A 24,236-nucleotide genomic window follows, 5' to 3' on the forward strand; every position below is an offset into this window, starting at 1 on the left:
CTACTTAAGAATTACAAAGAGAGGGCGCCTGGGTGGCTCAGTGGGTTAAGCCGCTGCCTTCGGCTCAGGTCATGATCTCAGGGTCCTGGGATTGAGTCCCGCATCGGGCTCTCTGCTCAGCAAGAAGCCTGCTTCCCTCTCTCTCTCTGCCTGCCTCTCCGTCTACTTGTGATCTCTCTCTGTCAAATAAATAAATAAAATCTTTAAAAAAAAAAAAAGAATTACAAAGAGAAAACAAATAACTTTATATTGGAAAAGCCTGGCAGATACTACCATAATCAAGTAATTTAATTAGCATCACCACTAATGGGACAGATTAAAATCATGTACCACCTGATAGGAGATGTACCGAAAAGAACACCGCATTACTTCTGAGATATCCCTGCCAAAAATGCAAAACCTGACTTCAATCATGAGGAAACAGACATACCCAAATTAAGGGACATTTTGCAAAAATCAGTCTCCTGTAATCTTCAAAAGCGTCAGGTCTTAAAAGTCAAGGAGAGACTGAGGAGCTGTTCCTGAGTGCAGGAGACTAAACACATGACCGTTAAATGGAAACATGTGATCCTGGATTGGAACCTGTGCTGTGCAGGACATTATTAGAACACTTTGTTCTAAGGGCACCTCGGTGGCTCCACCAGTTAAGTGTCCAACTCTTGATCTCAGCTCAGGTCTTGATATCAGGGTCATGAGTTCAATCCTCGTGTTGGGCTCCACACTGGGCGTGCAGAGCTTACTTTAAAAAAAAAAAAGAAGAAGAAGAAAGAAGTTTGTTCTAGTAATGGAGGTCTGTGGATTAGGTGGTAGTAACATGTCACTATTAATTTTCTGATTTTGATTGTCATATTGTGGTTATGTGGGAAAATGTCCTGGTTTGTAGGAGTCACACTAAAGCAGGGGTTGGCAAACTTTCTACCAAGGGCCAGATAGTAAATATTTTAGGCTTTGTGGGCCATATGGTCTCAGTTACAACTACTCAACTTTGCTGTTACAGTGTGCAAGCAGCCACAGACATTATAAATGAACGAGCCTGGCTGTGTTCCAATAAAGCTGTTTTTTTAGATGCTGAAATTTGAATTTTATATAATTTGCACATATCATGAAATATTCTTTTGATATTTTTCAACTATTTAAAAATGTAAAAGGCATTTCTAGCTTGGGGGCTGTGTGAAAACAGGCAGCAGGCCGTGTTGGCCCCAGGCCATAGTTTGCCAACTCCTGCATTCAAGTATTAGGAGGTGATGAAGCACTGTGTCAGCAACTATCCTTGAGTCATTTAGGAAAAAGAAAAATATTTGTGCTACTTTGCAACTTTCTGGTATTAAGTGAAAAAAAAAATTTTTTTTTAAAGATTTTATTTATTTATTTGACAGAGAGAAATCACAAGTAAGCAGAGAGGCAGGCAGAGAGAGAGGAGGAAGCAGGCTACCCGCTGAGCAGAAAGCCCGATGTGGGGCTCGAACCCAGGACCTGGGATCATGACCTGAGCCGAAGGCAGCGGCTTAACCCACTGAGCCACCCAGGTGCCCCTAAGTGAAAAAAATTTTTAATACTATATAAGAGTGGGAGAAGAGAATGTAAACAGGTAGAACCATGAGGACGGAAAAGTACAGAGCTTTGGGAGGAGCCGCCAGTAGGTTGGTCTAACTGGAAAGGAGATGTGTTGAAGGGATATGGTCAACCATAAGGTTAGAAATGTGGGGCCGTGTTGTGGAGGCCTTGGTTACCTCGCTGGAATCTAACGCTTCTTTTCCTTGAATTTTAGCATCATGGATACCGACTTGTATGATGAGTTTGGGAATTATATTGGGCCAGAGCTTGATTCTGATGAAGATGATGATGAATTGGGCAGAGAGACCAAAGATCTTGATGAGGTAAAACAAATATATTGCTGTTTTCATCTCTCCCTTTTAAAAAAAAAAATTAAAAAGACACTGTATCCTCTGTGCTCCCATAATATCCTGTGTACATCTCTCACATTGTACCTTTTAAATATATGACTTGTTGGGGTCTTATTCTGCCCGTACAAAGCTTAGCTGCTGAAGGTCCTAAAGGGGATAAGGTAGTTTCATGCATGGGGTGGTTTTATTTATTTTTATTTTTTTATATTTTAAAGATTTTGTTTATTTGACAGAGGCAGACACAGCAAAAGAAGGAGCACAAGCATGGAGAATGGGAGAGGGTGAAACAGGCTTCCCTCCGAGCAGGGAGCCCAGTGTGGGGCTCAGTCACATCCAGGACCCTGGGATCATGACCTGAACTGAAGGCAGATGCTTAGCGACCCACCCAGGCTCCCCCAGGTGTTTTTAAGCTCTGGTTCACAGCAATAGCTCTCCTTCCGTTTACCTGAAGTTTTTTTTGACAGTTATGAGTAATACCAACTTAGAAGAGGTAGTCCGTTTTTCCAAATGCAGCTGCACTGACAACTTCCTCATAAGCTTAGGTTTTGAAAGGTGAATAAAAACAGTAGAAAGGGAAGATACAGGGGTGCCTGGGTGGCTCAGTCGCTTAACCGTTTACCTTTGGCTCAGGTCATGATCCCAGGGTCCTGGGATGGACCTGCATCCAGCTCCCTGCTCAGTGGGGAGTCTGCTTCTCCCTCTGCCCCTCCCCACTCATGCTCACACTGTCTCCCTCTCTCTCTAATTTAAAAAAAAAAAAAAAAGAGGGGAAGGATAGTACAGATTCTCACAACTCACTTCGGGAGAGCTATGGAGGATGAGTCCAGAGTGGTCTGAGGCTTGCAGAAGACATCAGAGGTTAGCAGTGTTCAGAACAAGATGAACAAAAAGTAGACGGGCCCACTGCTGATCAATGGAGGTGTGAGACTAAGAGGACGGCAGGAAGGCAGAACCAAAGTCCTGGCTGCTGTCTGCTCCTTTAGGGAAAATGTCCTTCAAATTAGAAAAAATAGAATAAACACTGGAAGTAGAACATTGAAGGTGAGGTAAAAAGAGAGCATCTTGAAGCTTTAGGTGTGTTCAAGTCTTCATGCCCAGATGAATTATTTCCTGGGTCGGCATGGTGGGGGAGACCTGGCAGAGGTAAGCCGAGAGAGCCATTGTGGTCATCTTTAGTAAACTGGGGAATGGCTGTGGTGCTAGCAAGTGAATCAGGCAGCTTTTCTACTTTTCAAAGATGGAGATATGGCACTACGTTTCCAGAAACTACCGACTAGTGGGGCGCCTGGGTGGCTCAGTTGTTAAGCATCTGCCTTCAGCTCAGGTCATGATCCGAGGGTCCTGCGATCAAGCCCCACTTCGGGCTCCCTGCTTAGCCAGAGGCCTGCTTCTCCCTCTCCCACTCCCCTTGCTCATGTTCCCTCTCTTGCTGTGTCTCTCTCTGTCAAATAGATAAATAAAATCTTTAAAAAAGAAAGAAAGAAAGAAACTACCAACTAGTATGTGTAATGTATATCCACGGTAAAAATGATGGAAGGAATTTTAAAACAAATGATTGTTGAAGTCTTAGGAAGCTCATATGAGTTTTATAAAAATGATTTTCTCAATATAGTTACTAGATTGAGATACAGGTCAAGGGTATGTTGTGGATATTATATATATTGATTTGAGCAAGGCATTTAAAGTTTTTAATTCTTTTTGTAAACCAGGTTTTTCTTTTTAAAAATATTTTAAAAAGGTAGTTTTCATTTTACAAGCAATTTGTGAATACTTTTCATGCAGTTCTAATAGATAGAAAGTCTTCTTGGTCCTTATTCCAGTTCACTTTTCCTAAGGTAATCACTGTAACTCACGATGTCCCTTTGAAAAGAATATGGGTTGGGTCATAATAAGGTTAGGAGAGGTCACAGCTGATAGAACTGTGAGACCTAAAGAGTGTTGATTAATGGATCACCACCAGAGGTGACATTCCCCAGTCATCCATGCTTGGTTCCATTCTTTTCAACCTTTTTATCAATGGCTTAGGTGAAGATAGGGGAGTTTATAAAATTCACACAGAGATCCTGCTTCCTCCTCTCTCTCTCTCTGCCTACTTGTGATCTCTGTCAAATAAATAAATAAAAATTTTTTTTAAGATTTTATTTATTTATTTGACAGACACAGATTACAAGTAGGCAGAGAGGCAGGCAGAGAGAGAGGGAGAAGCAGGCTCCCTGCTGAGCAGAGAGCCCAATGCGGGGCTTGATCCCAGGACCCTGGGATCATGACCTGAGCCGAAGGCAGAGGCTTTAACCCACTGAGCCACCCAGGCGCCCCATAAATAAAATCTTTAAAAAAAAAAAATTCACACATGACATAAGCTAACACACTGGATAAAAAACTCTAAATTCAAAGTGATCTCAACATACTTGAATTCCAGGCTAAGTAAATAAATAAATTCATTCATTAAATATTTGTAATCGGGGCATCTGGGTGGCTCAGTGGGTTAAAGCCTCTGTCTTCGGCTCAGGTCATGATCCCTGGGTCCTGGGATGGATCCCCACATTGGGCTCTCTGCTCAGCGGGGAGCCTCCTTCCTCCTCTCTCTCTCTCTCTCTCTGCCTGCCTGCCTCTCCTCCTGCTTGTGATCTCTCTCTCTCTATCAAATAAATAAATAAAATCTTTAAAAATAAATAAATAAATAAATAAATGCAATCACTTACATTTGTAATCCCTGTATCCAAGGAATCATGATATTGAGAGCCAAGGCACTATCTCTGCCCTCCAGGAACGTACTGCTCACCAGGGGAGATGAAGTACAAAAAAAATTTAAGTATAAAGCAGGGAAGGACAAGTACCATTTAGATTATTTTATCTTACTTTATTGGTTTTTTTTTAAGATTTTATTTTTTTTTAAAGATTTTATTTATTTATTTGACAGAGAGAGATCACAAGTAGGCAGAAAGGCAGGCAGAGAGAGAAGGGGAAGCAGGCTCCCTGCTGAGCAGAGAGCCTGATGCGGGGCTCGATCCTAGGACCCTGGGATCATGAACCGAGTGGAAGGCAGAGACTTAACCCACTGAGCCACCCAGGCACCCCAAGATTTTATTTTTAAGTAATTTCCACACCCAATGTGGGACTCAAAATCCTAAGGCAAGAGTTGTGTGCTCCACCAACTGAGCCAGCCAAGTGCCCCATTCAGATCATTTTAACTATTACTGTAGTAATAGCTAGTAAGGGGGGAATCATTCTCGGCTGATGTGACCGAGAAAGTATCTTGAGGGAGTGACATTCCCAGTGGAGCTGAAGACTGAGTAGACATCTATAGGGAGAGGAAGTGGAGTGAGTGATTAGTGGTTGCCTTCGTTTTGGGGCATGGAATTGGGGAGTGATGGCCAAAGGGTACAGGATTTCTTTTTAGGGTGACAGTCTGACATTGTGGTGATGGCTGCACAGTTCGGAATGTACTAAAAACCACTGAATTGTGCTTTGAAAATGGGTGAGTTGTGTGGCATGTGAATTCTATTTTACTAAAGCTGGTAAAAAAAGATACCCTGTAAAGGAAGAGGGTATCTTGGGCCCTGTGTGAACGTTTTCACCTCAGTACCGAGTGTTGAGTTCATCCCACTCTGGTTCCTGCTCCTCGGTATTGTCACTAGTGCAGGGTTCTTAATGCCTTTGTATTTCCTTCTCACGAATTACTGTTGTAGTGTGTGTGTGTGTGTGTGTGTGTGTGTGTGTGTGTGTGTGTGTGTGTGTGTGTGTGTCTTTTTGTGTGTATGAGCTACCAAATGTGAACGATTGCATTGTTGATATAAGTAGTGTAAGGAGTCGGCTTGTCTGCCTCATTCTGCTTCTCATGTTTGCCACCCAGCCGTGGCAAGTGATGCGGTTTAAGGTCCATCTCTGGTGCCACATGTCTGTCTGGTCTGGCATCTGACTGCTGCTCGGTCATTCCTGGTGTGCAGTACTCTCTCAGCGATGGGCACAGGGTGACCTGCCACCACTGTCGCCTTCCCTCACGACAAATAACACTGCAGTGGATGGATGTTTGTAGATACGTCCCTTCTGCACCACATGAAAACGTCTTTGAGTTATATTCCCAAAAGCAGAGTTGCTGATCAGAGGGTCGTGTCCATGTTTAATGTGTTTATAGTTAATTAAGCGTTTTTTACTAAGTGCCTCAGCTTACCAGCATCAGTCCATACTCCTCCCAGCAGAATGGGAGTTCCTATAGCCTCCCAGTCCACACAGGGTGCACGGATGTTCTTAAAAAACTTAAAAAAAAAAAAAGATTTTGTTTATTTGAGGGAGAGCAAAAGCAAGAGAGATCACAGAGGGAGAGGGAGAAGCAGACTTGCCGCTTAGTGGAGAGCTCAACGTGGGGCTCGATCCCAGGACCCTGAGATCATGACCTGAGCCAAAGGCAGAGCCCAACTTACTAAGCCACACAGGTGCCCCATAAACATTTTTTTATTGAAGTATATACAAGTAAATAGTTGCACAGGATTTTGATAGTGGAGACAGGAGAGAAGGAAGGACATTCTCGAAAGGCATGCAGTGACCAGGGGCCCAGAGGTAGTATGTTAAGAGGAAAAGATTTCTCCTCCCAATTGCCAAAGCAGTTGGTCCTTGGGGGACGGCTCAAGAGGAGGGACCAGACCCTGGAAGGCCTTGGCTGGAGAACGTGGAGGAAGGGGTGACATGATCAAAGCAAGATGCTGGGACCCTTCCTTTACTGAAGAAAGGGTCATGAGGCCAGGAGCTCATCACAGTGGAAGGCTGCACAGGTTTGGAGTTGGAGGGGAGAAATTGAGGTGGGTGGGATAATTAGCAGAGCACTGGTTATTAACAGACAGAAATGAGAGAAAGATGCTTACATAGTTTTATTTTAGACTGGTCACGTTTGACTTACTGACAGGACACTCAGCTAGAAGAAATTACAGGTAGTTGGAAATTATTGCATAAAATCCTACAGTCAGTTGCAAAATGCATTCAGCAGTGTGGGGCAGGAAGAAACTGGCTTGATAGCTGTTTTGGGGCCCCCACCAGTGGCATATGTATGACTAAGCCAGGAACTACCGTAATGTCAGGCCGTGTTAATTGCGTAAGGACGGGAGGAGGTAGTGGTGGTCAACACACCACTGGAGGGTTTTCTGTTCTTTTTAAGAAAGCAGTTGACATGCTGGGATTTGTGTGAAGGAAAACGGGCTCCCACCAGTACCTCCACCCGCCTCCCTACATCTGTGCCATCTGTCTTCCCTCCTGTTTGTAGGGATGATCTGTTTAGGTTTTTATCTACCAGAAATTAGGTCCCATCCCTCCCCACCTGCACCAGACACTCACCCCGGCAGTTCCCCCGCTCCTGTGCCAATTTTCCCTCTGCTAGACCATCCCCGTCCGCGTACGGGCGTGTCGGTATTATTCTGAACTCATCCCATATCCGCCCCCTTCCCATCGCCCTGCTTCCTACTGCAGCACAATCAAAACAGTTTTTGATACTTACTGTCTCCACATCCTCTCAAACCCATTTTTGTCCTCTGCCTCTCCCGTTCCACAGCACCTGCTCTTGTTAGCGTCACCAGTAACCTTGTCCCCAGGCCCTGTCCTCATCTTGACCTGTCCGCAGTGTCTGACCTGGCTGATCACTCCCTCCTTAAAATCCCCTCTTCCATCAGCTTCCATGGAACCCCATGGTTTTCCTTCTCCCTGGCCCATTCCTTCATCGTCTTTGCTTCTGCGGCCTCCTCATCTCCCTGACCTCTGAGTGTCAGCAGACCCCAAGGACTCCGTTCCCCATACCTCTCCTCTCAGTACACTCGCTCCCGGTGCACTCATCCATCACCTGCGTTCTATTCACTAAGGACTCTCATGTTTCTCTGCTCTTCTCCTCATCCTGGCTTCCTTGCTAATCCTCTTGGCCCAGGTCCTTCGCATTTGTTGTTCCAGTCAACTAGAATGTTATTCCTCAGCCACTTGTAGAGCTTTCTCTCTTTCTTCAGAGTTTCACTCAAATGTCATCACCTTTTTTTTTTCCCCATTGCTGTATTATCAATACCAGAGCAGTGCCTGGGACGTAGTAAGTGCCCGGTAAGTATTTGTTGAGGCGCATCTGGGTGTCGCAGTCCGTTAAGCTCTGACTCTTGGTTTTGGCTCACGTCATGGTCTCACAAGTGATCTCGGGTTGTGAGATCGAGCCCCGTGTCAGGCTTCACATGGAATCTGCTTCAGATTCTCCCTCACCTTCTCTCTGCTCCTCCCCCTGCTTGCTCACTCTTGCTCGCTCTCTAAAAATAAATAAGTCTTTTTTTTTTTTTTTTAAAGGTATTTGTTAAGGGGTGCCTGGGTGGCTCAGTCATTAAGCCTCTGCCTTCAGCTCAGGTCATGATCCTGGGGTCCTGGGATCAAACCCCACATTGGGCTCTGTGCTCAGCAAGAAGCCTGCTTTCCCTCTCCCACTCCCCCTGCCCATTTTCCCGCTCTCGCTGTCTCTTTCTCGCTGTCAAATAAATAAACAAAATCTTAAAAAAAAAAAAGTATTTGTTGAATAAATGAAAAAAACAGGATGTTTTAGGACATAAAAGGTGGTGTAGTAGCCACTTTTAATTATTCAAAGGACTCTTTGGCAAAAGAGGGCATAGCTTCGTTCAGTGTTGCTTATGACCATGGTTCACTTACAAGAAGGTGTTTTAAAGTCCTTTAAAAAGACCTGCTTTCCAGCTGTGCTTTCCCACCGGGAAATGTGCCATCTTGTGAGTGCGTGCCATGTTAGTGCGGGTATTCAACAGGGGGAGGAATATGTTGAAAGAATTCATTCGGGGTGCCCGGGTGGCTCAGTCGGTTGAGCATCTGCGTTTAGCGTGGGTCATGATCTCAGGATCCTGTGATCAAGGCCTGCTTTGGGCTCCCAGCTCAACAGTGAACCAGTTTCTCCCTCTGCCTACAGCTCCCTCTGCTTGTGCTCTGTCTCTCACTATCTCTCTCCCTTCTATGTGTCAAAGGACTAAATAGAATCTTAAAAAAAAAAAAAAGGATATGCTATGATAAGCCATTTTTTTTTCCCCAATCCCAATCCACTTGTGAGCAGTGACCCACATTTAAAGAAGGGGCTGGCTTGGAGCAGGATTGCTGACAGTAGCCATGGCTTACCGTGAAGGACCACACAAGAGCAGGAACTGCCCTGCTGATTCTTTGGCCCAGAACTCAAAATAAGAAGCTGTCCAACCTGAGGAGCCATCGCTCTTAACTCGTACAACATAGTCACCGAGAAGGGAGGGCACGCACCTCTCCTGACTTCGTCCCCTCTGTTGCTCTTAGATGGATGACGATGATGACGAGGATGACGTAGGAGACCATGACGAGGACCACCCGGGGATGGAGGTGGTGCTGCACGAGGACAAGAAGTACTACCCCACGGCCGAGGAGGTGTACGGCCCCGAAGTGGAGACCATCGTTCAGGAGGAAGACACCCAGCCTCTCACCGGTGAGTCAGGAGGCGGTGGGCTGGGAGAGGTGAGAGGGAATCTAGAACTTGAGGTCATGGCCGTCGGCAGTGTTGAGAGGTCAGTGAATGAACTGATTCGTTTCTCTCTACTACTTTCTGGTACTGCTTCTGGATTGAGCTTCCTTTCACTCTGTTTTAATATTCAGTACAACTCATAGCTTATTACGAAGCAAATGGAAGTTACTTTTTTATTTACTGAATATCTGTTTAGGTGCTTAAAAACTATTTTTGTTTTGTTTTGGGATCTTTGGTTTTTGTTTTGTATTTAGTATTTATTTATTTATTTTTAAAGATTTTATTTATTTCTTTGTCAGAGAAAGAGAGAGCACAAGCAGGGGGAGCGGCAGGCAGAGGGAGAAGCAGGCTTCCCACCAAGCAGGTAGCCCAGTGTGGGACTTGATCCCTGAACTCTGGGATCATGACCTGAGCCGAAGGCAGACTCTTCACTGACTGAGCCACCCAGGCATCCCCTGTTTTTTTTTATGTAGGCTCCATGCCTGGGGTGGAACCCAACAAGGGACTTGAGCTTACAACCCCGATATTAAGACCTGAGTTGAGATCAAGAGTTCGACACTTAACCAACTGAGCCACCCAAGTGCCCCAACTTCAAGACTGTTTTTAAGTTCTCCCTCTGGTGTGATCTGTTCTTCCATCGAAATAATCCTAACTCCTTTAACCAGTCCTCATAGTGCCGATTTTCTACTTCTTTTATCCTTCTCATTGACCTTCTGGGAAGTGGTTAGATTTTATAAATGGGAGGAGAGGTTTTGAACTGACATTAACTTCAGCCTATATCCAGTCCCTCTCCCTTCCTCCACAAAGTGAAGTCCAAATCTCTCAGTCCCCAGTTCCAGATCCTTCACTGTCTTGTGCTGAACAGCATTTCCAGAACTTGTTTCAACCTATGAGTAGTCCTTAAAATAACATAAATTAATGTCACATATACATTATGAAAGCTCAGTCTAGGGGCGCCTGGGCGGCCTAGTTGGTTGAGCGTCTTTTGCTTTTGCTTTTGGCTCAGATCATGGCTTCAGGGTTGTGAGATCAAGCCCTGCGTCAGGCTCCATGCTCGACGGGGAATCTGCTTGAGATTCTCTTTTTCCTTCTTCCTCCATTTCCCCTGCGTATTCTCTCTCTCTCTCTGTCAAATAAGTAAATAAATTTAAAAAAAAATGAAAGCTCAGTTTAATGGAATGGAGCTGTGTATTTTTGTTTTATGCCAACCTGCACATCACTACTCTTTTCCCCTTAGAACCAATTATTAAGCCGGTGAAAACCAAGAAATTCACTCTGATGGAGCAGACATTACCTGTCACGGTGTATGAAATGGAGTAAGTTTTCAGGTCTCTCTGCCTCTCTGCACAAATAGTGTGGGTTCATTTTTCTGTGGAGGTGGGATGTGGTGTGTGGTTGAAGTAGGTAGTGAACTGAAAAAAGCAAAGATCCTCTCCTACAATATGCCAGAATTTTCCTTGAGCATGCATGGTTGCTGGAAAAGTTAAGCCCATCTTAACTTTTTCTCTTGGCTCTCATTCAGATCTCAGCCTTTTCTCTTCCAACTCTTTAATTGGGTAAAAGAGGCTGGCCTTTGAGGCAGAACTGAGGATTGTAATTGTCAGTGCTGGGGCCACCAGAACCTATTTTGACATGGTAGGATCGCTTAGCTTAGTTTGGGGAATATAACAACTCCTTATTTTGGAGACAAGGGCGCAAGTAGGTGGATTCATGCGGAGAGGGCTTTAGACTTCATGCCGCAGGCTTTCTGAAAATATTTTCATTGATGAAATGCACTTGTAAGTCCTCATATATTAAAGTGCTTGGGACTCATTATTAGATAATGAAATTTCTTTCTTTTTTTTTTTTTAAACATACTGACATCTAATTTGTCCAGAAGAGTGGGGTCCCTTCCGAATGCTCAGCTCACCTACCAACATTCAGCCATTTTCCAAACGACTTTTCAGTTGTCTTTAGAACTTGCTTCAGATTCCCTTGTGTTCTCAATGGTTATTTTGTAAAATCTCAAATCTTTGAAAGTGGGCTTGATGTTTCAAAGAGCCAAAGTCCTCTGAAGGCGACTTGCCATGAGTTAATGTGGGTGGTAAGCAAGAAAGACAGTGCTGGTTTTGATCAAGCTAGAACTCCTCGGCATCATTAATGAGGTGGAGTTTTCTGAAAAGTTTCGTTAACTGGCTCTGAGGGCAATTTTGAAAGAAGCTGAGGGGCCCCGGAGAGCTTAGCATCCCACTCTTGGTTTCGGCTCAGGTTGTGATCTTAAGAGTCACGGGATCAGGCCCCACATCAGACTCTGCGTTCAGCAAGGAGTCTGCTTGTCCCTCTCTCTCTGTTCCTCACCACCCCTCCCCACACTCTATCTCTAAAATTTTTTACATCTTTTAAAAAAGAGAGAGAGAAACTCACAGTAATTTTAAGTCCCCTTTGCATTTATAGAGTAGAGGCATAAATGGAACAAGTCTAACCTGAGGATTTTGAAAGGAACCAGGCTTGTGTATGTGCATGCGTGCCTGCTGGTCTTTTTTTTTTTTTTTTTTTTTTTTTTTGCTTTTCTATTTGCTTGCTTTTGAAATCTCATTTCGTGGGTTGTGTTACATAAGTCTGTTCCGTTTCCAAAGCCAGACCTGTGTAGATACAGAAATTCATGTCTGCCTCTGAGCATTCTCCAGTTGGTCTGCAAGTTGTTCCTGACAAGATACATGAAACACCTTTGCACCACTTTGCATTTGGAAGCTTTTGCCAAAGTCCCTTTTCTCATTTCCTGTCTCCTTTCAGTTTCTTGGCAGATCTGATGGATAACTCAGAACTCATCAGAAATGTCACCCTCTGTGGCCATCTCCACCACGGCAAGGTGGGAGAACTTTCAGCTACTTGGAACAGGATTTCTCTTTGTTCCTGCTCATTTTTTCAGCCCTCAGAGTTACAGGTTGGGGTTTGAGGCCACAATGCTGGACCTCCTGACTCTGTGCGGGGGGGGGGGGGGGGGGGGGGGGGGGGTGCTCCATGCCTAGTGTGAAAACTGCTGTGAAATTCTAGCTTTTCCTGAGCAGCAGATGGAGCCTGTTTCTAAGCCAATTCCAGCCTTGTGTCTACATCTGGACAGAAGAGGGGAAATTGAGCCGTACTCTGATTTTATAAGTTTTCATTTCCTGGGGGAATGCTTGTCCAAGAAAGGTTTCATCTTTCATTGGAAAATAATCCTGTGGCTTCAGTGTTAATCCCTTGCTGTCCCATAATCCTCCTTGCTCACTTCTTCCTCTCCTTATCCCTAAATTATGTGGTGTATTGGGCACTGAGAGAAGGGTAGAGTAGATTTTCCTTTGTGTTTGGCAGATCTTAACCTTCTCCTCCCTTTCAGACGTGTTTTGTAGATTGCTTAATAGAGCAGACTCACCCGGAAATCAGGAAGCGCTATGACCAAGATGTAAGTAGAAAATCTGTGGAGGGTTTAGGATGAACCATTGAGAATATACAGGGGTGTCTCTCTCCTTCCCCTTCCTTCCACTTTCCCATTTTCATTATAAATAATGATGCTTCCAAAGTGCTGCTTTATAATTGTAATCTCTATTCATAGCCTTAAAGAAAGTAATTTTAACTTTCTTAGGAGCGTAGAGAATATTAACCTGCAGTATTTTTGGATGATCTGTTCTGCACTTGGGATCTTTCCTCTGTTCTGATATATCCTGACTTTTATAGCCTATTCTTTCCTGTCTTGGTATTAATAGCCCACTCTATAAATATAATACAGTTGGACCTTGTTGTTTCCATGATAAATTTAAATGCCTGTGAATGAGGCTGAATATGGCTACAGGTCTCAGCGCAATAAATGCTCCGTGTCTGCTAGATTGAGTGTTCTGACACAAGGGGGGGGGGGGGTTCCATAAAGGCCGCAGGTGTCTCCCTTTACCACTTTAGAATTCAATCCATTTGATAAAATTTAGCTCTCCAGCCATACCTGGTCCTCAGTGACCGCCCTAACACACCCCTCCCCCCAAAAAAAACACCCATCCAGGAGCATTTTCCACCTGAGAGGCACTGGTTTTATTGTCTAGAATTTCTGTAGAATACCCTTCTGTCTTCCATCTGTCCTCCTGAGGCAGAAAGCTTTGAGTTGGGAGTTGGTGGAGGAAAGTGATTGATGGTTTGTGTGGGAGAGGAGTCTGGAGTCAGGTGGTAACAGCACTTCTTTTTTTTTTTTTTTTTTTAAGCTGTGCTATACTGACATCCTCTTCACAGAGCAGGAGGTAAGTGTGCCTGGGGAAGTCTGACTGTTCCCCACACTGGACCCAGCAGGAGTTGTGCAGGGAATGTGGGGGAGCCTTTATGCTAACAGTTTGCTCTGTACCCTCTCTCATTCCCACCTCATACCTCTTTATCTTGCAGCTTCTGCCAGTTATCCCCTGATGTAGTACTTAAAAGAGGGCTGGGCAGGCAAGTGGTGGGGTGGGTGGAGGGACCGTCCTACCCTTGACTGGATTTAATTTGGCTTAGTAGGGCAATGCTAAGAGATGATGTCTACATTTATGCTGTAAGTTATACAGAAACTCAACAGAATTTTTTTTTTTTTTTTAATTTAACAGACAGAGATTACAAGTAGGCAGAGAGGCAGGCAGAAAGAGAGGAGGAAGCAAGCTCCCTGCCAAGCAGAAAGCCCGACGCAGGGCTCAATCCCAGAACCCTGGGATCATGGCCTGAGCTGCACTTGATCTTAGCCAAAAGGCCGAGAAGCGATCATGGCCTGAGCTGAAGGCAGAGGCTTTAACCTACTGAGCCACCCAGGCGCCCCACAACAGAATTTTTTAAATGACATCATTCTTTTTTTTTTTTTTTAAGATTTTGTTTATTTGGCAGAGAGAGAGATCACAAGTAGGCAGAGAGGCAGGCAGAGAGAGGGGGAAGCAGGCTCCCCACTGAGCAGAGAGACCGATGCGGCGCTCAATCCCAGGACCCTGAGATCATGACCTTGGCCTAAGGCAGAGGCTTAACCCACTGAGCCACCCAGGCGCCCCAAATAACATCATTCTAAAAATCTGTACGATGATTCCATCCATATGATGATCTCTTGCTAGGAGTAACTTCTCTTTGAGAGTGCATTCCTCTGTCTTTGTGCTTCTCTGCTGTGTAAAGCAGTGAGCATACATCGCCGTCTTTCCCACTCCAGCTGGTGGGTCCCTCTTCCATCTGGATCTTTCCCCTACTCTCTAACCCTTCTCTTTCTTCTCTCCTTTATTTACTGCTTTCTCTTTTTCTTAAATCACCATATGGAGAGCTCAAGTTAGTAACTGTGGTTTACGAAAAGAGCTTTGAACAGTGCAGGCTTACGACATGCAATCAACATATGTTAGCTATTATTGTTTTTTAATATATTTGGCTAAATTTTTTTAAACACTTATTTCTTGTTAAAACTTTTTTGGGTGGGGGGAGCGCCTGGGGGGCTCAGTGGGTTAATAAGCCTCTCCCTTCGGCTCAGGTCATGATCTCAGGGTCCTGGGATCGAGCCCCGCATCAGGCTCTCTGTTCAGCGGGGAGCCTGCTTCCACCTCTCTCTCTGCCTGCCTCTCTGCCAACTTGTGATCTATCTCTCTCTCTCTCTGTCAAATAAATAAGTAAATAAATCTTTTTTAAAAACCAACACTTTTTTTTTTTTTTTTTTTTTAAGTAGGCTCCACCCCCAGCATAGAGCCCCACTCTGTGTTTGAGCTCACAACTCTGAATCAAGATTTGGGTATTTAACCAACTGAGTCATCTAGGCGCCCTTATCTTTTTTTTTTTTTTAATAGATTGCCCCCCCCCCTTTTTTTTAAAGTAATCTCCACACTCAATGTGGGGCTTGAATTCCCAACCTCAAGGTAAAGAGTCTCCTGCTTTACTGACTGAGCCGGCTAGGAGCCCCCCTTGTTAGAGCTTTTATGTATGTATGTGTGTGGGCGCCTGGGTGGCTCAGTGGGTTAAGCCGCTGCCTTCGGCTCAGGTCATGGTCTCGGAGTCCTGGGATCGAGCCCCGCATTGGGCTCTCTGCTCAGCGGGGAGCCTGCTTCCTCCTCTCTCTCTGCCTGCCTCTCTGCCTGCTTGTGATCTCTCTGTCAAAAAAAAAAAAAAATTTGTTATATATGTATGTGTGTTGCAGGGAGTTGGTTTTTTGTTTTGGTTTGGTTTTTTTTTTTATTCCCAAGATTCAATCAGGAATTCATGTAAGATATTTCTGATAAATACGTTTTAATCTTGCTCTTCATCCTGGTTAATCTGGAAGTGAACACAGTTTGCGACTTTCTTTGCAGTTAGCAACTGCACGCAGTCTCGTAGATTCTTCTTCTTCACATATTTTTTAGTGAGATATTTCAAATACCTTTTGGAAAAAGACACATCGGAAGTTAGAGTAATCTTACTCATGCACCTTTTAATAGTTACAACCCAGTCTCCACCAAGATTCCCAGCTTTGCCATTCACTTTCATTCTCTTTTGAAGAAACTGCTTGAAATTAGAGGCATTCATGATTCCATCTTCCGCAGGGTGGGTGCAGTCAAGGTAGACTTCAGAACTTGCTTTTTTTGCTGGCGGTGGGGGACACCCCCAACCCCCCCCAACCCCCCGCCACAAGCTTTTTCACAGGCTCCATGGTGGTAGCAGGGGCAGAAAGGGTAACGCCCAGGATGTCTTTTTACTTACATGATACTTCAGTTGTTGTTTTTGTTTTTTAAAGATTTTATTTTATTTTATTTTGACAGAGATCACAAGTAGGCAGAGAGGCAGGCAGAGAGAGAGAGAGAGGGAGGAAGCAGGCTCCCTGCTGAGCAGAGAACCCGATACGGGGCTCGATCCCAGGATCCTGGGATTATGACCTGAGCCGAAGGCAGAGGCTTTAACCCACTGAGCCACCCAGGTGCCCCAGTTGTTGTTGTTTTTTAAGACTTTATTTATTTGACAGAGAGAGACATAGCGAGAGAAGGAACACAACCAGAGGAAGTGGGAGACAGGCTCCCCGCTTATCAGGGAGCCCAATGCAGGGCTCGATTCCAGGACCCTGGGATCACAACCCGAGCTGAAGGCAGACACTTAACAACTGAGCCCCCCAGGTGCCCTGATACTTCAGTTATTTTTGTTAACTGTGTATGAAGTTAAGATTGTAGGACACTGGGTTCTCTGTTAGGTTTAATCCTGCTTTACATGCTTGTTCATTTTTATTTTTACTTTTTTTTTTTTTTATTTGAACCAAACCCCCGCAAAAATTATGTTTAATACCAAGATATTTCATCTTCAAGGGCCATTCTGGTTAGAGGCCACTCAAGGAGAGAGGTCAGTGTAACTTACTCGCAGCTGGCAAGCCCCAAGAGCAGAAGGAATCCCTCTTGTCTAGGACGCAGTCTTGACGTCTCTGCCTTTGTGACTTTCAGAGAGGTGTTGGCATCAAAAGCACTCCCGTGACGGTGGTCTTGCCAGATACCAAAGGAAAATCTTACCTCTTCAATATCATGGACACTCCAGGTAGGACATTCCGTTTACTATCAGAACCTTACCCTCTTTGTTTTTTGTGCTTTCACTCTTTCCAGCACAGAACAGAGCATTTCATCTTTGCGTTTATGTTCCCTTCACCTCTCCTTCCATTGAAATAATTTCCGTTTTCCTCAGTCTCCTTTGCTTCTGACTAGCTAATTAGCAGGGACTGTGCACCAGGCTTTCTATTTCGCTCCTCTCTTTGCTCTGCTCTAAAATATTTAAACCTCATTCAATTACTCGTTTCAGCGTGTCAGGCCCCCTGCTAGGCGCTTGCTAACGAGGGTGAGTCAGACATGGCCTTGGCCTCAGGCACTCCCAGTCTTTTGAAGGAGGCCATGGGGTCAGCACGCCAACTGGTAGTGCCCATACAGGTCACCGCAGGAGCAGCACACCTTGCCCTGTGGTTGCCGCTGTCTTCATCTTAGGGAAAGGATCAACTCGGGGCAGAATTTTATTTTTTATTTATTTATTTATTTATTTTTAAAGATTTTGTTTATTTATTTATTTGACAGACAGAGATTACAAGTAGGCAGAGAGGCAGGCTGAGAGAGAGGAGGAAGCAGGCTCCCTGCCGAGCAGAGAGCCCGATGCTGGGCTCGATCCCAGGACCCTGGGATCATGACCTGAGCCGAAGGCAGACGCTTTAACCCACTGAGCCACCCAGGCGCCCCATCAGGGCAGAGTTTTAAATAGAAACATTGGAGTTTTGACAAACTGACCTTCTTACCCTCAGGCGCCCAGTGCCCTGATACCTCTCAGCCTCTGTCCGCCACCAGCAGCACCTTGCCAGGAATTGTCTCCTGTGCACCAGGCCCTTCTTGCTCTTTCTCCTACCTCTGAATTGTCCTGTGCCCCCGCAGAACTCTGCTGACTGCTGTTGAGACCAAACTGGTGTAGGAATGTCGATCTGTTATGTCCTCCCGGACATACAGAGCACTTTCTTCTTTTGATGTTTGGGGACCTGCTGTATGAAAGTTTAATCCAAGCATGTGACTCTAACTGTTGGAACTTTATACGTGGCAGGGAGCCTTGGGGAGAAGGGAAAGGGCATATTTGGGGGTTCACATGCTTTGCAGTGTTCCCTCAGACCTCCTACACGTTAATTGTGCCTCATCCTGGTACCCTGCGGGTAGTGACTTACTTGGTATTTGTCTTACAGGACATGTGAATTTTTCTGATGAGGTCACGGCTGGCTTGCGTATCTCAGATGGAGTTGTCCTATTCATTGATGCCGCTGAAGGCGTGAGTCTGCCTCTACTCTTATGACCCCTCCTCCCTGTTGGGGTTGCCCCACCCAATGCCCAGAGTGTAATCAGAGAAGATTACAAGTCTGTGGGATTAAGGCTCACGTTTGCTCTGAAATTAAGGCAGCATATGAAGTTCAAAATTAGTTCTCAGTGTGAGTCCCTCACTCCCTGCTCAGTGAGGCTCAAAATGGTAGGACCCAAAATAAAATGACAAATGTAATTAAAAGAGAAGGAGGCAAGTATATTCATGTAAATTGATTTTAAATATTAATGCACTTTTCGAAACTAGAGAGACTGGAGTTAAAAGACCCAAGATATCTTGTATATTTCTAAATTGAAAGATAGGTAATTTGGCTAATCCCGTTTATGTTGTCGTTGATGAGATAGCCAGCAGAGGGAGCCAGAGTTGCTCCCCCCCCTTCCTAATTGACTTCATTTTGGAATAATTTCAAATTTATTGAAAAGTTGCAAAAACGGTACAGGGAGTGCACTCTCATCTGCTTTGTAATTCTTTCTCTGTACACGTGCCCGCACAAGGACATTCACTGATGTGACCAAATACAATTACCAAAATCAGGGAATTTAACACTGATAGAATATATTATATAGATCTTTTTCTCTGGATCTTACTGTCCCAGTAGTATCCTTCATGGAATTTTTTTTTTCCTGATCAAGGATGCTGGCTAGCATTCAGTCCCCGTATCTCCCTGAGTCTCTTATTCGAAACTGTTCAGTAACCTTTCTTGGTCCTTTGTGATGGCATTTTTGAAGAGGGTAAGCTATATTTGTTTTATAGAATGTCTCTGTTTGGGTTTGCTGAATGCTCGCTCATGATTACGTTCAGGTTATTTTTGGCAGGAATGCTACATGAACATAGTTGTGTCCTTCTTAGTCCATCACATCAGGAGGCCCTGGGTGTCTCTTTATCCCATTACTGGTGATACTAACTTTGGTCGCTCGGTTCAGGTGGGTTTGCCAGGTTTCCCCAGTGTAAAGTTACTATTTTCCCTTTAGTAATAAATAATTTGTGGGGATTTTTCTTGAGTCTGTATATACATTCTCCTTTCCAAACTTTGCGTGCTAGTTTTCTCATCTGTTACTTTTTTCTTCTTCTTTTTCTTTTCTTTTTTTTTTTTTTAAGATTTTATTTATTTGCCAGAGAGAGAGAAAGCAAGTGAGCACAAGCAGGGGGAGCAGCAGCCAGAGTGAGAAGGAGAAGCAGGCTCCGCACTGAGCAGGGAGCCTGACGTGGGAGTTGATCCCAGGACCCTGGGATCGTAACCTGAGCTGAAGGCAGCCACTTAACCAACTGAGCCACTCAGGCGTCCATGTTACTTTTTTTCTTAACATTTATTTATTCATTTGAGAGAGAAAGAGTGGATACAGGTTGGGGAGGGGCAGAGGGAGCGAATCTCAAGCCAATTCCCCACTGAGTGCAGAGGCAGATGCTAGGCTCAGTCCCATGACTCATCAGATCACGACCTAAGACAAAACCAAGAATTGGAAGCTTGACCAACAGAGCCACTCAGGTGCTCCACATTTCTTTACTCTTTGCACCTGATACAGGGCTCAAACTCATGACCCCAAGACCAGGAGTCACACCCTCCACCGACTGAGCCAGCCCGAAGTTGTATCTTCCATAGATCATTCCTAGTTTATTTCCATAGTAGTTGCACAAGGTGATTTTCTAACTTTTATTATTCCTTCTATATTTTTTTGGTTGGAATTCTGTTTTAAGGAAGAACTTTCCCTTCTCCCTCATTTGTTTACTTATTGTCAGTATGGATACACGGATTTTTATTTCATCGGTGGGTTATACTCCACTGCTATCCTTACTTGATACCCTTATCCATATCTTGATACTCTGCCTATCCCAGATTCAGTTAGGCAGAGCTCCTTCGGGTTGGCTTCTTTGTCTTTTTGACATGTCCCATCTTCTTTCAAGTACTTCCTTTCTCTAGGCATAAAAAGATGTTCTAGACTCATTTTGTGCTTTCTCTGCCCCAATCCTGGAATCAGCTGTTTCTTAAGGAGTTCTGGCTCCTTACAGTGGGGACTAGTATTTAGAAATAAAGGTCAGGATGTGTTCACTGCTTTGGGGTCCATTCCTTCTAGACCCTTTCACTGAACACAGGCAGTGCATCCCCGCACACATCCATAACAGTTTCTGCACATGTACAGGAAACGTGATTAACAATAAAAAAAAGAAGAAAGTGTGTGTCGATCATAATACCCGCACTTCCGTCCAGCACCCCAAGGGCTCCCTGGGCCTGGCTCCACCCCTTCTCCAGGCCTGAGAGACCCGGCTCCTGGCATCATTTGTGTGGTTGTCTGTCCTGCCAGGTGCCCTCTTCAAGGTCCTGAATCAGCCTCTGGCCAACATACCCTCTGCTTCCACCCAGCATTCTATTTCCCCAGGTCCCCTTTTCCTCCTATTTCATATTTTCTGATAGTACCCTCTTTGGCTTTGCTCTGGACTTTTCTGTCCATTTTGCTCTTCTCACCACCTTCTGGGCCTTGTGTGTCTCAGGTGATGCTGAACACGGAGCGGCTGATCAAGCACGCGGTGCAGGAGAGGCTGGCGGTCACCGTGTGCATCAACAAGATTGACCGACTGATTCTGGAGCTGAAGCTGCCTCCCACTGATGCTTATTACAAGCTGCGGCACATCGTGGATGAGGTCAATGGACTCATAAGGTATAGGACCCCAGGCATGGCTTTCCTGTCCTCGGGAGCTCTGTGTTTTATCAGTCTTAACCTTGAACACCCATGGGAGGCAATGCTGATCTCTTGGGAGTGCTTAATAGGCTTTTTGGACCAGGCTCTGGGCATGTTCCAGGTTCCTCTAGGGTTTGATTCAACACCCTTGGCCTCATTGACCCTGGGCCTTCACCAGCTATGCAGCTGAAGACACATGTTCACTTCTGCATCATGCTCAGTACCTGGGCCCCTAGAGCTGGTCTCACTTTCACCCCATACCAAGTGTGTAAACCTACTAGGCAGGTGACTTACGCTCCTAGAGCCTCAGCTTCCACCTCTGTGAAAGGGGAATATAATAATGTTTGCCTAATGGAATGTTTTAAGAAGCTGGATAGATATTTGATGCAACACGCTGAGCACACTGCTTAGCATACAGGACCTGCCCAGTGAATCGTTAGTTGCTGTTACCTTCTAATGCAGACTCAGTAAATGAAGGAACTGTTGGCTCTTGTTGCTGTGGCCCTGGTTGCTTTTCAGCAAGATGCATCTCGGGCTTCTATTAACAAGTATGAGTGACGGCTGGGAGACCTTAGAATGCGGTATCAAGGTGACTTGGAAGAATAGGTTAAATATATCCTAACCACAGTCTTATCTGCAGGCTGACAGATGGACTGCATGACTTCTTGAGGCCCCTCAAAGGGCCCAGGACAAAGCTGTCCTTTTGAGGGAAGACCTCTCCAGTTAAGGACTGGGGACATGGCTGGAGACAGATTTACCTTCAGGAACCTCCTCAGTATGTAGTCCTAATTTCAACAGCGATCTCCTCTCCCTGGCCTCAGAAGGGCTAAGAATGACTGGATACTAACATAACATCAGGAGCCCCAAAATGAAGTGTTAGACATCTTTATGCATCCCTGTTAAAGTGGGATGATCTGCCTGCTTATGATCTCTGTCAAATAAATAAATAAAATAAATCTTTAAAAAAAAATTATTAAAAAAAAAGTTGAAAGCAGTTGCTTCTGGGGAGCATAACTTGAGAGACGGTAGAATAGGTAGGAAACTGCTCTTTGTTTTTTTTTTTTAAAGATTTTATTTATTTATTTGACAGAGATCACAAGTAGGCAGAGAGGCAGGCAGAGAGAGAGGAAGGGAAGCAGGCTCCCTGCTGAGCAGAGAACCCAATGCGGGGCTCGATGCAGGGCTCGATCCCAGGACCCTGGGATCATGACCTGAGCCGAAGGCAGAGGCTTTAACCCACTGAGCCACCCAGGCGCCCCGGGAACTGCTCTTTATAAGCCAGTACTTTCACCTCTAAATCCTTGGGTGCCTGGGTGGCTCAGTTGGTTAAACAACAGCCTTCAGCTTAGGTCATTATCCTGGAGTCCGGGGATCAAGTCCCACATCGGGCTCCCTGCTCAGTGGGGAGTCTGCTTCTCCCTGACCTCTCCCCTCTCATGCTGTCTCATTTTCTCTTTCTCTCTCAAATAAATAAATAAAATCTTTTTAAAAATAATAATAAAATGAGTTAAGACATTCTGTAAAACGGCACCTGGGTGACTCAGTTGGTTACACGTCTGCCTTTGGCTCAGGTTATGGCCTGGGATTGAGCCCCACATCAGGCTCCCTACTCCTTGGAGAGGCTGCTTCTCCCTCTCCCTCACCCTGCCCCTCCCTCTGCTTGTGTCCTTGCTCATGTGCGCACGTGCTCTCTCTCACTGTCTCTGTCAAATAGGTAAATAAAATCTGAAAAGAAAGAAATTCCGTAGAACAATCTGTCAGTAAGGCTAGGATTATGGATTGGATTCCTGTGTTCAGCTGGTTTTCTTTTAAACGTCAGTGAACGTGGGATGCTGTGGCTTCTGCATGGCTTTTAAGACAAAATTTTAATGTGAATTTGTATAGCAAAGCCAAACAAAACAATAAAGAACAGGGTAATTAGAGCGGGGAGCAAAGTTATCCTTATCTTCTGTTATTTATCCATTTCTAGTGTTTATGTCTGTTTGTATTTGTGAAATTGAGATTTCTCCAAAATACACTCCTCTTCCACATTAGATTGATTTCCTGTTTTCCAAGAGCTTTGTCTCTGACCTCCAAGTTTCCCCTTGTCTGTCCGGTGTGGTTAACTTCCCTAGGATCATGCATGACGTTCCCGGCTCTGGGAAATCAGCTCGTTACTGGGAGCTAGGGCACGATTCCACCGTGTCACTTTCTTGGGCCAGGCCGCTGGCAAAGCTGAGTGTGTGATGCCAGCGCGTGCCGGGGGCAAGGCCTGGAGAGAGGCTGGGACCCTGAGTGGTGGGACCCCTGCGCGGTGTCAGTGTTGCTGCTTGGCCTGGCTCTGCACTCACGACTCTCTCTGTTTCAGCATGTATTCCACCGATGAGAACCTGATCCTTTCCCCACTCCTGGGCAACGTCTGCTTCTCCAGCTCCCAGTACAGCATCTGCTTTACGCTGGGCTCCTTTGCCAAGATCTATGCTGACACCTTCGGTAAGCTCCGCTGGCAGTCTGCCTCCCAGCTTCCCCGGAGCCCTGTGCGCGTTTCCTGCAGAAGAGTTCGGAAGTGGCTTCATGCTGGCGTCCCCTGTTGGGGGAGCAGCTTATCAACTGTTATTGTCACAACCATTATTGTCACTCTCTTTGGCCCCTAGATCCTTTCTTTTGGCTAAGTGGTTCCTACAGAATAGAAAGATAAATGTGCCTGGGGAAGAAGTGGGGGAAGGGGGACCTCGTTTTAGGAATAGGAATCTCTCCCCATGTGAGACAGATACTGTCCAGAAGGAGTGATCCGTGCCCACGCAGCCCTTTCAGACCTCTTCCTCGGAGGTGGGATCTCTCACGAGTGTGCTTCCCGCTGTCTTTCTGACCGTATGTAGGCACATCGACATTTTGTAGGCCTACTGGAGAGCTCATGTTGGATTCGCAGCCCGCTGGGATTCTTGGCCGAATGATTTTACAGGTCCCAGGAGCCTTGACGCCAGAGCCCTGGGACCTGCTTCCCAACTCAAGAAACTGGCACTCTCTGCCTCTGGGCCTCCCATTTCCCTTAGATTCCGATGACAACAACTGTGTCCTGAGGGTCGAATGCTCTGCCCCATTAGGGGGTCTTGATCACCCCATTTTGAGAGCTGAGGAGAGTCTCTGGGAGCGGGACTGAGCTGACAGGCGCTGGAGCTCCAGTGTTTCTGTTCTCTCCTGAGTCGTCCTTCTCTTGCTCTTATGAAAGAAATGGGCAAATACAACTTTCTTCTTTAAAATATGTACATATTTACCGCGTCCTCACTGTAGAAAACTGAGAAATACAGTAAAATCCAATCCAGAAAGCAAATCTACCCTTAACTTCATTATGGTAAGTGCTGCAGACGTTTGTCAGCACTCTCTCTATGTAGTGTTCTA

General features: G+C 45.3%; 1 protein-coding gene across 1 annotated transcript in view; it reads left to right on the forward strand.

Annotated features, from left to right (window-relative positions):
- The window catches only part of EFTUD2 (elongation factor Tu GTP binding domain containing 2), a 41,903-nt gene that overhangs the window by 1,710 nt on the left and 15,957 nt on the right, over positions 1-24,236 (forward strand). Inside the window, exons 2-11 of the mRNA XM_047706427.1 lie at positions 1,769-1,877; positions 9,201-9,366; positions 10,640-10,718; positions 12,175-12,250; positions 12,758-12,823; positions 13,608-13,643; positions 16,791-16,881; positions 18,053-18,135; positions 20,671-20,837; positions 23,206-23,330. Of these exons, the coding sequence (XP_047562383.1) occupies positions 1,773-1,877; positions 9,201-9,366; positions 10,640-10,718; positions 12,175-12,250; positions 12,758-12,823; positions 13,608-13,643; positions 16,791-16,881; positions 18,053-18,135; positions 20,671-20,837; positions 23,206-23,330 (994 nt within the window). The 5' untranslated portion in view covers positions 1,769-1,772. The remainder of the gene's footprint in view (positions 1-1,768; positions 1,878-9,200; positions 9,367-10,639; positions 10,719-12,174; positions 12,251-12,757; positions 12,824-13,607; positions 13,644-16,790; positions 16,882-18,052; positions 18,136-20,670; positions 20,838-23,205; positions 23,331-24,236) is intronic.

This window comes from Lutra lutra, chromosome 16, assembly GCF_902655055.1.
Source record: "Lutra lutra chromosome 16, mLutLut1.2, whole genome shotgun sequence".
NCBI lineage: Eukaryota > Metazoa > Chordata > Mammalia > Carnivora > Mustelidae > Lutra > Lutra lutra.